General features: G+C 43.2%; 1 protein-coding gene across 1 annotated transcript in view; it reads left to right on the forward strand.

Moving 5' to 3' along the window:
• LOC119596724 overlaps positions 1-12500 on the forward strand; it is an 83183-nt gene that overhangs the window by 66228 nt on the left and 4455 nt on the right. Inside the window, exons 10-12 of the mRNA XM_037946051.1 lie at positions 1913-2067; positions 6196-6274; positions 9664-11135. Of these exons, the coding sequence (XP_037801979.1) occupies positions 1913-2067; positions 6196-6274; positions 9664-11135 (1706 nt within the window). The remainder of the gene's footprint in view (positions 1-1912; positions 2068-6195; positions 6275-9663; positions 11136-12500) is intronic.

Below are 12500 nucleotides of genomic sequence, written 5' to 3' on the forward strand. Positions count from 1 at the left end.
TTTTCTCTCTCTTCATCTGTTTTTGTCTAATTCTCTTTCTCTCTCTCTCTTTATCTGTTTTTTTTTTAATTCTCTTTCCCTCTCTTTACCACGTTTTTCTTCTTCGTCTCTTCTTTTCTCTTTCTGTCATTCTTTTATCGATTTTTTTGCTTTTTCTCTCTCTTTATCTTCTTTTTTTCTACATTTCTTTTTTTTTCATTCTTTCTTCTCACTTTCTTTCTCTTTCTCTTTCCTTTCTTCATATTTCTTTCTTTTCTTTTCTCTTTTGTTCTTTCTTTTCCTTCCTTTTATTTTTTTCATCTTCTTTCGTTTTTTTTTTTCTCTCATTTTCTCTTTCCTTTTCCTTTTTCCCTCTTGTACTCTTTCGCTCTATTTTTATTTCCTCTCTCCTTTTCTTTCTACTCTTCGTCCTACTCTTCTCTCTCTCTCTCTCTCTCTCTCTCTCTCTCTCTCTCTCTCTCTCTCTTTCTTTCTCTTTCTTTCTCTCTCTCTTTCTTTCTCTCTCTTTCTCTTTCCTTCTCTGATTCTTTCTCTTCCTCTTTCTCTCCCTCCCTCCCTTCCTCCCTCCCTCCCTCCCTCCTCTCTCTCTCTCTCTCTCTCTCTCTCTCTCTCTCTCTCTCTCTCTCTCCTCTCTCTCTCTCTCTCTCTCTCTCTCCTCTTTCCTCTCTCTCTCTCTCTCTCTCTCTCTCTCTCTCTCTCTCTCTCTCTCTCCCTCTCTCTCTCTCTCTGCTCCTCTTTTCTTACTCATCTGCTCGCTCTTTCCTCTCATATTACAGCACGATGTCGTCTTATTAACGCAGTAGCGTCTAACGTGAGGCTTATTGACGATTCCCCAAACAGCATGAATGAATCGTCTATATTACACGTGCGTTCCTCCTCGGCTTCCCTTTTATGAATCACACGCGAATGGGGTGCGTTGTAGAAGATTAGTTTTTTTCTTTATTTTTTCATGTAGGCCTCTTCGTCCTTACGCCTTGATTACCTCGCGTTACCTCGGATTATTAACGCTATCTGTCCTCGCTTCATATCTGACGCTGACGTCTCGGTGTGGAAGGAGATATATATCAATTCGTTTCCGGGAACAGCGCTCGACGTGATCATCCTTTCCGCGACGAGTAGGTTGGGTACACTGGGGAAACGAGGCTTGCTTGGCCGGCCATCTGGTGGACGAAATGCGAAAGTGGTTTGGGAATGTTGGGTAAAATGACCGTGGGGGTTTATTTCTTGGGTTTAAGGTGTGCGCCGGGTTTGGCTTGAGTGGTGAGTGTTTTAACTTGTTGATTTGGAGGATGAAAGATTGGGGGGGTTGGTAAGATTGCACGCAACGATTGCGTTGTTAAGTTGAAACTGGTCTGCAACGTATTTTCGGGTAGGTCGCGTTTCACTTTACTTTTTTGGTTTCTTTCTTTCTGTGTCAGAGAAACTGAATTAAAATCCATACTGAAATTATATTCATGTTTACACTGTCGAAAGAATTCATTTTACAGGATCATTTAGCTTTCAACGTGTCAACTGAGGCATAAAATGTTTTCATTGTTATTATCGTTGTTGTTGTTGTTGTTGTTGTTTTTTCTTGTTATTTTTTATGGCTGTTGTTCTTATCGTCGTTATAATTGTTATTTATTTTACTTACCATCTTTAAGAATAGATAGAGCCACTCGAACACAATTTCTCCCTTGGCCAATAGTGTACTTTTTGACCCAAATCTGCCGTGAAAATAACCACAGTTGAATACACAAAATACACACAATACTTAAATTCCCATTTTCACCCTCACTCTCTCTCATTTCTTCGTCTAATTCTACTTTTCATCCTCGTCCTCCGTTTGATCTTCTGCCCCGCCCCTCGACGCCACGCCACGCCCCTCGACGCCACGCCACGCCCCTCGACGCCACGCCACGCCCCCCTACAGACGAAGCACCGCCCCCGACGCCCCTGGGAGAGAGCTCGGAGGATGACTACATCATGATGACGTCGGCGCCGCCCCCGATCGTCTCGTCGCAGGAGAAGAAGGTCCTCGGGATGTCCGTCGAGGGGATGGTCCTGCACACGCTCAGGACTCTCGAGGTGAGGCCTTTCTTTCTTTTCTTCTTCTTCTTCTTCTTCTTCTTCTTCTTCTTCTTCTTTCTTTAGAGGTGAGTTTTTTTTTTTTTTTTTTTTTTTTTTTTTTTTTTACTTTAGAGGTGAGTTTATAGTTGATGTGAGGTGGGGGGGGGGTCTGTTTGTTCTTTTTAATAGATAGATATTGGCCAACTAATGATAGATAGATATTAAGCACAAATTACAAATATATGTTACTTAACAGATATTATGTCACACAGGATAAAGCACACACACACATTTATATACATGTACATATACATATATATACATATATATATATATATATATATATATATATATATATATATATATATATATATATATATATATATGTTAAGATATATCAGAAAATAAGGATTAAGTCTGTTGTGTTTTGCGTTATCTTCATCTTTTCTTGTTGTTTTCATTCCTTCTTCATCTTCGTTTCTCTGTGTTTCCTCCATTTTCCTGTCCTCTCTTCTTTCCTTCCTTACTTCCTCTCTTCTCCTCTCTCTTTTCCCTTCTTTCCTCTCCTTCTCTTTCTGTGTGTGTATGTATATATATATATATATATATATATATATATATATATATATATATATATATATATATATATATATATATATATATATATTTTTTTTTTTTTTTTTTTTTTTTTTTTTTTTTTTTTTTTTTCGGTTTATATGTCTGTATTGTTGTTGCTTTTTGTTTTGTTCTTTTCTCTTTTTGTTTTATTTTTATCGTGTTTTAACCTGTTTTTTCTTCCTCTTTTCATTCAACTTGTTTCCGCTTTCATGTTGCCTCCATTTTGCTCTCGTATTTTCTCTGTTGCCTCATACGTTCACCGTTTTGCCATATCCCATTATTTTCTCAATTATATATATATATATATATATATATATATATTTTTTTTTTTTTTTTTTTTTTTTTTTTTTTTTTTTTTTTTTTTTTTTTTTTTTTTTTTTTTACGTTCTTTCTTTTCCACGTTACCTCATAATTTAATCATTTTCACCATCTCATATTTTCCCCTTTGTCCAATATTAGATTTTTTTTATCTCAATATTATACATTATTTTCCCATTAGCTAATATTTCCTCCATTATCTACATTCTCTCCCATTTCCCTTTATAGTCACTCTCCCTTACCTTCTCCATTCCTCTTCGCACCCCTTTTATTGTCATTTTGTCTCCTCTCCCTCTCGCCCCTTTCCCCTCTGATCGCTTTTAGATTATCCTCACTATTTTTCGCCGTCCTTTTTTCCCTCATTCTAATTCTCTTTTGCATTTTTCGATCGTTATTTTATCGCATCCTCTCCCCATGCACTCTTTTATTGTGTATTTTCCGCCCACGCCTACGCTCAGCTGGTCTTGCTTGCGTCCCCCTCTGTGTCCGGCCCTTCTCTGTCTTTTCTTATCTACTTACTTATTTACTGATTTATTTGTTTATTCACGTTTTTCAGTCATTTAGTCTTTTTTTCAGCATTTTTTTCACTTTTTTCAGTCATTTATTTACTTTTTCTATCATATATTCGTTTTTTTTCCTTCTTTTATTTATTTATCTATTTATTCGTGGTATCTATTTATCTTTCACTTATTTATTCATTCATCTTTTTGATAAACATGGCTGCTTCATTTTTCTGCATGAGGCAATCTGCAAAGTCTTATTTTTTTTCTCTCTCTTCTATCTACCTATTTATCTGGCTATCGTCTATCTACCAATCTATTTATCCCATCACTCAGTGGCCGCTCCCCTTACTTTATGTATTCCGTATATCCTTTTCCACTCTTTATCATACATTCTTTCTTTATCATTCTTTCTTTATCATGTTAGAAAAAAAAAAACAATGCACAAGTGATATTTATTAAAGGCTACGCTCGTGTCTCCTGTGACAGGTAATAGACAGGTGTTATTCACACTAAGCGTGACTCAGCATAAACACGATATATACAGGAGGCATAACAACAGCGCCCTCTTCTGCTGTCAGTGGGAGACCTGCCCTGCGTTGGGGCCACTTTTCTTCTCTCCTCTCTCTCCCACTTTCATTCGTTCTTCTGAAATTCTTTCTATTTGCTGTAGCTTTGTTCCATTTCACATGTCCCATTCGCTATGATCAGGTTCTGGGAGATATCTTTTTTTTAGTGGCCGGATGCCCTTCCTGAAGCTAGCCTTCGCTATTTACCCGGGTTTCGGACCGGCACTGGCTTGGGCTGGCTTGTCCACCCAGTAGCTATCAGACCTGAAGTTGAAATCTGAAGTTGAAATACAGGAGAGTCGACAACAACGCCCTTTTCTGCTATCAGTGGGAGACCTGTCATGCGTTGACCACTTCTCTTCACCTCTCTTTTATTTATATTCCTTCTTCTTCCTTTCCTCTTCAGACCTGAAGTTCAAATCCAGAAGGACAACGAAACTGTTGTCTCATTTTTTTTTTTAGTTAATCTCGTTTGTGAATTGTGGATTTTTCTACCTTAGTGTGAACACGGTAGAGTGTTTTACCATTCACCAAAGTCTGTGAATCTATACATAATGTATCATATACCTGAATTTTATCCATATATATATAATTAGATGGATATAAATACACCCAGCAACTATACTTTGTATAGAAAATTCTCTAATATATCTGAATATATTTCCCCCCTCTTTTATCATATCATTGCATCTCATTATTTAGAAATAGGACCTGATTTTATTAGAGCACGAGCGCCCATATACCTCTATACCTATACAGAGATACTCCAAACACCTAAATACCTAAATACAGATAGATAAACCACCTATAGTCCTATAACCTATGCAGATAGACAGAGAGGCCCCCTACATACCGCCTATGTAGAAAAAAAAGGTATGAATGAGAATGAATATCTTCACGGAACAGATGTACTTAACCACCTTCTATATTGTCTTTTTAAAACATTTTTTTCTGACGAAGATCTAGTCGAAATTGGTCAAATGTATTTCTTGAGCCGCGAAGATTCTCATTTTCACTCATGAATTTTTTCTACATTTTTCGGAATGGAAATGATCAGTGTACATACTTATATACAAAAGCTCTATACATATAATTTTTCTTTTTCCTTTTTTAGAGCTCGAGCTCTTTTTTTCGTCTTTATTTTCATCTCCCTTTTATTCTGTCTTATCTCTAGACTTTTTTTTATTTCTATTTTGTTTCCAAGCCAATTTTTTTAAATATTCTTTATTTTCATCTTCCAAGTGATCGTATTTTTCGTATATTTCAGAGCACGAGCAATATTTTCTTTATATTCTTTACTTACATCCTCCATTTCTTATATCTTATCTTTATGGCATTTTATCTTATCTTATCTTCTCCTGTGTTATCTCTCCTATTCTTTTTCTCTCCTCCGCTGGGCACGAGACTCCATTATCTTGCCTTGCCTTATCTTATATAATCTTATCGTTTTATCCTGTCTTATCTTACCTTACATTACATTACCTTACTTTACTTTACCTTATCTTATCTTATTTTATGTTATTTTGCCGTATCTTACCTTACCTTACATTACCTTACCTTACTGTACTTTACCTTATCTTATCTTACCTTATTTTATGTTATTTTGCCTTATCTTACCTTACCTTACTTTACTTTACCTTACGTTATGTAATCGTATCATATTCGAGATTATCCTATCTTATTTTACCTTACCTTCTCTTAGCTTGCCTTATCTTACCTTTCCTTACCTTACGTTACCTTCTCTTCTCTCCTCTTACCTTATCTTGCCTTATCTCACCCTACCTTACCTTACTTTAATTTTCCCTACCTTACCTTATCCTAACCTATCCACCGGGAAGGCAAGCCAGCCGGAGTCAGTGCCGGTCCCGAGCCCTTATCCAACCTTATCCAACCTTATCCAACCTTATCCAATTTTATCCAACCTTATCCCAACTTCATTCTAACCTCATCCAACCTCACCCAACTTCATTCTAACCTCACCCAGCCTCATACCAACCACCTCCAACCTCATCCAACCATATCCCAACCTTGTCTCCCCTCATCCCACCTTATCCATCCTTATCTAACCACATCCAACCTCATCTAATATTATCCAACCTCACCCAACCTCATCTAACCTCATCCAACCTCCTCTCCCGCAGAGCACGAACACCTCCGGCATAACCCCGACGAGCACAACCTCCGCGGACTGGGTCAGCGAACCTCCTGAGTCGGCGAGAGGTCAGGCCCCTAAGGTTTACACTCCTCAATTTCTTCTCCTGCTGCTGGCGTGCTGCTTAGAGCCTCGTGGCGATGGTGGCTGTGTGTGTGTGTGTGTGGGTTTGGGTTTGGGTGGGTGGGGGTGGGTGGAGGTGGGTGGGGGGTGGGGGGTGAGGGAGGGGGGTGAGTGGGGAGAGGGAGGGGGTGGAGGGGTGAGGGAGGGGGGGGAGAGGGGGGTGGCTGTGTAGGAGGGTGGGTGGGTGGGGAGGTTGGGTGGGTAAGGGGGACGGGTGGGTGAGGGGAGGGATGTGGGGGGTGGGGGGGTGGATAAAGGGGGTGTTTGGGTGGGTGGGGTGATGGAGGGGGGGAGGGTGTCTGGGTGGGTGTGTGTGTCTGAGTGTTTGGGTGGGGGAGGGGGAAGGGATGAGATGGGGAGAGGGGGGGGTGAGGGTTGTGTGTGTGGGGAGAGGGTAATGTGTGTGTTTCTGTGCGTGGGGAAAGGGTGAGAGGGGAGGTGGGAGGGTTGTGTGTGTGGGGGTGGGTGGGGGGGGTGATGTGTGTGAGGGGGGGAAGGGATGTGGGAGGGTTGTGTGTGTGTGTGTGTGTGTGTGTGTGTGTGTGTGTGTGTGTGTGTGTGTGTGTGTGTGTGTGTGTGTGTGTGGAGGGGTTAGAGGGGTGGGAGGTAGGAGGGAGGGAGAGGGGGAGGGGTGAAGGAGAAGTAGAAGTGACGGAGGGAGGTGTGAGGGGAAGAGAGGAAGAGAGAGGGGAGGGAGATGAGAGAGGGAGAGAGGGAAAGGAGTGTGTGTGTGTGTGTGTGTGTGTGTGTGTGTTGGGGGAGAGGAATGTTGGAGAAGAGGGAGATTAGTGTGAATGTTAATTGAGGAGATTGGTGCGTGTGTGATGCGGGGGGGGGGGGTGCTGTGAGTGGGAGGGGGTATACTATGTGTGGGTGGAGGGTATGAGGAGAGCAGACGCATGTGGGTGTGTGGGTAAGGGGTATGTGGTGGGTGAATATTGGGGGGGGGGGTGATGATTGGGTAATGTGGGTGTTTTTTTTTTTTTTTTTTTTTTTTTGGGGGGGGGTATGGATGTGTATGTGTGTGTGTGTGTGTGTGTGTGTGTGTGTGTGTGTGTGTGTGTGTGTGTGTGTGTGTGTGTGGTATATGTGGAAATGGGTATGTGTTTGTGCGGATGGAGAGGGGATGGGGGGGGAGGGAGGGGGAGTTATGTGAGTTTGTTTGAATGAAGTGTGTGCGTGTGCGTGCGTGCGTGCGTGCGTGCGTGTCGTGCGTATGGTTCCCCGTATGCGTGGGTGCTTGTATATAGCAATGCTTCCGCTTCCTTTAGCTGTGTAGTTCTCAATATATATTTTTTTTTTCTTTTCTTTTCCTTTTTTTTCAAAGAGGGAGGGATTGTATAAGAGTTTGTGATCTTTTTTTCTCCTTTTTTTTCTTCCTTTTCATGGATCTTGTTCTCGATCCATTTGCTTAACGTTTTTTTTTTTTTTTCTGGCGCCTAATTTTCGTTAAGGAATGTAGCCTTTGGCAAGTCTGTTGTGTCCGCCATTTTGGAAATAGATTAAAAGGGACCAAATGTATAAAACAATGAATATATAAAACTCTTTGTGATGTGAGAACTATGCATTTTATTATTCTTACTGTGTAGGTAAAATGGCCATAATTGTATTCATATATTAATCATTGCATAGACGAATTATGCCATTTAAGTCTGCCGTCGATGCGATCAGCTGTCTTTTTTTTTTTAAGGCTCCATTCCTTGAACGAAAATCGTCTATTAAGATTAACTTCAAGGGGAGAAATGTTTATCATATTTCTGCCTCCCGATGTTTTTTGTTTTGTCTTTTGATCATGTGAAATAAATTAGGCATGTTGATATACATTATGAAAACATAAATCGCATAATCTTATGATTTATGTTGTGTGGTTTATATATACAAAAAAAATATTATTATTAAGGTATATTTTCATTATTGTTTGCAGGGAGGGAGAGAGAGGGAGGGAGTGATTGAGGGAAGGAGAGAGGGAGAGAAAATGAGAAAGAGAGAGAAAAAACGAGAGAGAGAAAAAACGAGAAAGAGAAAAAACGAGAGAGAGAGGGAGGGGAGCGAGGGAGATAAAGAGAGAGGGAGAGAGATGGAGGGAGGGAGATGAAAGAGAGAGAGAGAGAGACAATCCGAGGGTAGTGGGCGGGGCTAGTTAAAAAAGCGAAAGGGGAATTCCAACTCAACAGCATTAGGAGTAAAGTCTGAAGTCAAGGGAAAGCGGGCAAGAATTTTTAGAACAGTCGATAAAGTTTTAGAAATGTGGGTAAAATCTGAAATGTGGGTAAAGTTTGGGTAATGCGATAAGGTTGTGGGTAAAGTAGAGCCTTGGCAGTGTGGGTAAGGATTCTTGGAATTGTGGGTAAAGCCTTGTAAGTGTGGGGGAAGTGTGAAACCCAAGAAATGTGGGTGAAGGCTTAAAATATATGATTCAAATGAGGATATTTGATAAAGCCTTTTGAAATATGGGTAAAGTTTGGAGTCCTGTGAGTAAAATCAAAGAATTGTGGGTAAGTAGGGATTCTTGGAAGTGGGGATTACGTGACTATTCTTAGAGAATGTAATCACGCCTTGAAATCGTGGGTAAAGTCATAATTTTAGGGGAGGAATTTGAAACCTTGAAAGCTGTGGGTAAACTGAGGTCTTAGAACTGTGGGTAAAGTGTTGAGCTTTAGAATAATGGGTAAAGACTCAGCATTATGGATTAAATATGCTAAGTTGAGGGTTTTAGGTGGGGAAAAAACCTAGAAAGGTGTTAACCGGAGCATTGGCTGTGTCAAAGAAGGCTTAAGTATTAATAATTGAAAGTGAATTTAAATATGGATATTGGATACGAGTAAATCCAATGGAATTGCGTAGGATTCTTAGACTGAGGTTGGTCGGTAAAGTGTGGAGATTTTAAGCGGTTCGTAAAGGGAGTCGTTTAAATTCCTGGTTATTGGGGGACATTGTGGACAGCTGAGGTGGGTGTAGTGAAAAGAGGAAGTAGAACAGAAAAGAAAGGGGGAAGGGCTAGTGTGTTGTTTACTGGAATTTCAGAGGGAAGTGGAAAGGCGCTCCTGTTTTTGAGAATACTGTGAACGTCGGCAAAAGCTGTTTCCAAAACAATTGTGTTTTTTTTTTCTCCCTTTCTCTCTCTCTCTCTCTATTGGTGTTTTTTATTATTATTATTATTGTTATTATTATTATTATTATTATTATATTCCTTTATTTATCTAGTGACGTTTTTGTTGGTTCACATTATGATGAAGGATGATTAATCGTATCTTACTCTTACCTTTATTCCGTATCATTACAGACACCAATAACCCTATTGCGAGTTCAGACACTAACGGCGCCGCCCTTGCAGGTCTAGGCGTTGGGTTTCGAGGCGGAAAGCGACTCGCCGGAAAGGAGGAGGGGCCTCTGGGGCGCCGCCTGCTGTCCTGCCTCATGCTGGGGCTGCCGCTCGTCCTGCACCCGGTCATCTTCCTCCGCCTCCTCCTTCACCGCCTCCTGACCTCCATGCACCACCTCACCAAGTGGAAGTCGTGCACGTCGCGCTCGTCCTGGACCTCGCACTCGTCGGAGGTGTGGCGCGCGCGGTCCCGCACTTCCTCCTCGGAGACCGACGCCTCCACGCTGCGCAAGAGGCGCAGGGTCAACCTCACGCTCGACTTCGCCGAGGCCTGCCCCGAGGAGCCGCCCCTGTCGCCCGCCTCGCAGGAGGACCTCCGGCGCGTGTCGGCCATGCCGTCGCGCGCCAACAGCGAGGACGCGCAGCTCAAGCTCCACCACAGGAAGGTGTCGACGCCCGGCAGCGCGCTCTCGCAGCCCGGCTCCGGAGGGAGGCGCCTTCGCGACACCCTGGCCGCCATCAGCACCACCGACGTCAGCGTGACGCTCCAGCAGCTGCTGCCCGCGCGCCTGCGGGCCGCCGAGTCGCACAACTCCATCAGCAGCTCGTCTAAGGGCACGACCCCCTCCAGCTCGCCCTCCATCTTCCAGAAGAGGAGCTTCCGCTTCTCGAGCTTGCACAAGAAGAGGTCCAAGTCCGTGCACGACCAGATCAACTCCTCGGGCTCGACGCCCAACATCTCGCAGTCGCGCAACGACCTGGCGTCCTGCGAGGAGGACATCGTGGCCTTCCAGAGGCAGCTGCAGAACCTACCGTCGTACGAGCTCATGGACGCGCCGGACCTGCAGACCCCGCCCCCCTTCCGGCAGCGCTCGCGCTCCGTGCCGCGGGTCACGTTCGAGAGCATGTCGACGCTGCTGGTACCGCGCCCCACGCCCATCGGCCGCTCGCCCACCACCACCGGGGCCGACTTCAACACCGGCCTGCTGTCGACGCACCTGACGCTACCGCCGAGCCCGCACCTGTCGCCCACCACGCACCTGTCGCCGCACCTGTCGCCGTCTCGCTCCGCCCACAACATCGCCTCGTCCACGCCCTTGCACTCGCCGGGGGTGACCTCGCCGCACAACTTGGCGTCGCCCGCGTCCTCGCACGTGTCCCAGGGCTCGCCGCGGCCCAGCTCGCCCTTCCTGTCCCCCGGCTCCCCCTACTCCCCCCACTCCCTGTCCTCGCCGCGTCTCAGGTCGCCCGCGCTCTCCCCCATCACGCCCCCGCGCTTCCCCCCGACGCTGGCGGGGAACGCGGACGACGCCCCGCTCTCCGCCCTGCCCTCCAGCCTGCAGGCGGGCGGGGAGGACCTGCGGGGCGTGGCGTCGTCCAGGTCCAGCTCTGTCACGCCCACCAGGTACCGCCGCTTCGACTCCCCCGTGTATATCGTCGTAGACATTCCAGCCGTGCACCGGGCGGTCCTGCAGTGCGTTGAGGTAGGACCGTGCGACTCATGTCTGCCTCATGCATTGGCTGCATATATAAATGAATAAATAGATAAATAAATAAATAAATATATATATATATATATATACATATATATATATATATATGTATTATGTATATGTATGTATGTATTATGTATATGTATGTATATATATGTATATATATAATATATATATATATATATATATATATAGTGTGTGTGTGTGTGTGTGTGTGTGTGTGTGTGTTGTGTTATATATATATATATATATATATATATATATATATATATATATATATATATATATATATATATATATATACATTTGCACACACATATATATAGATAGATGGATTGATAGATAGATAAATATTCTACAACATATAACCAATAAAAAAGAGTTACTGATTCTGCAGCAGATGACCCATAAATAATTTAAAAGATCAACATAAAAAGGACATCCAAATGGGAGCCTCCTTCACGCCCATCCTCACAGCCTAACAAACGCAACCCTACCTGTCCCCTATCCCTTGTTTGCTCGGGGGGGGGGGGGGGCGTAGGGGACGGAGACTGAGACCCAATGTGGGGCATCGCCTCTGCTTCGGTCCTCAGCCCTCGCCGCGCCGAGTTCTGCAGGGTCTTTCTTCTTCTCCTTTCCTTTTCCTTCTCTGTTCCTTCTTTGCTTTTCCTTCTTCACTATCTCTTCTTTCCTTTTGCTTTTTTCTCTATCCCTTCTTTCTTTTTCCTTCTTCCTTTTCTCTTTCTCTATCCCTTTCTTTCTTTTCCTTCTTCCTATCCCTTCTTTCCTTTTCCTTCTTTCCTTTTCCTTCTTCTCTATCCCTTCTTTCCTTTTCCTCCTTCTCTATCCTTTCTTTCCTTTTCCCTTTCTATCCCTTCTTTCCTTTTCCTTCTTCCCTATCCCTTCTTTTCTCAATCCCTTCTTATGCTTTTCCCTTGTCTCTATCCTTTTTTCTTTTCAATTTACTATCCCTAACGTCTCTCGTAACCCAACCCACTTATTACTTACCACCTCATCCTCTCAACCTATTTAACCCACCCTACCCGCAATACCTGCACGCCCCCCTTTCGAACCCATCTGTTTTTGACCTTGAATGTTTTTTTTTACCTTATATCGTGTTGACTTGATATTGTTGTTGCTATTCGGTTTTACTTTGTCGTTGTTGACTTGATAGTTGTTGACCTTGTTCGGTTGTTGACTTGATATCGTTGTTGACCTATACGTTGTTGACTGTATCTGTTGTTACTTGATATGTTTGTTGACTTGATCTGTTGTTTGCCTTGTACGGTTGTTGCTGATATCTGTTGTTACCTTATCGTTTGTTTGACTTGAACGTTGTTACTGAATCGTTGTTGA

This window comes from Penaeus monodon, chromosome 38 (assembly GCF_015228065.2).
Source record: "Penaeus monodon isolate SGIC_2016 chromosome 38, NSTDA_Pmon_1, whole genome shotgun sequence".
In the NCBI taxonomy this organism is placed as follows: domain Eukaryota; kingdom Metazoa; phylum Arthropoda; class Malacostraca; order Decapoda; family Penaeidae; genus Penaeus; species Penaeus monodon.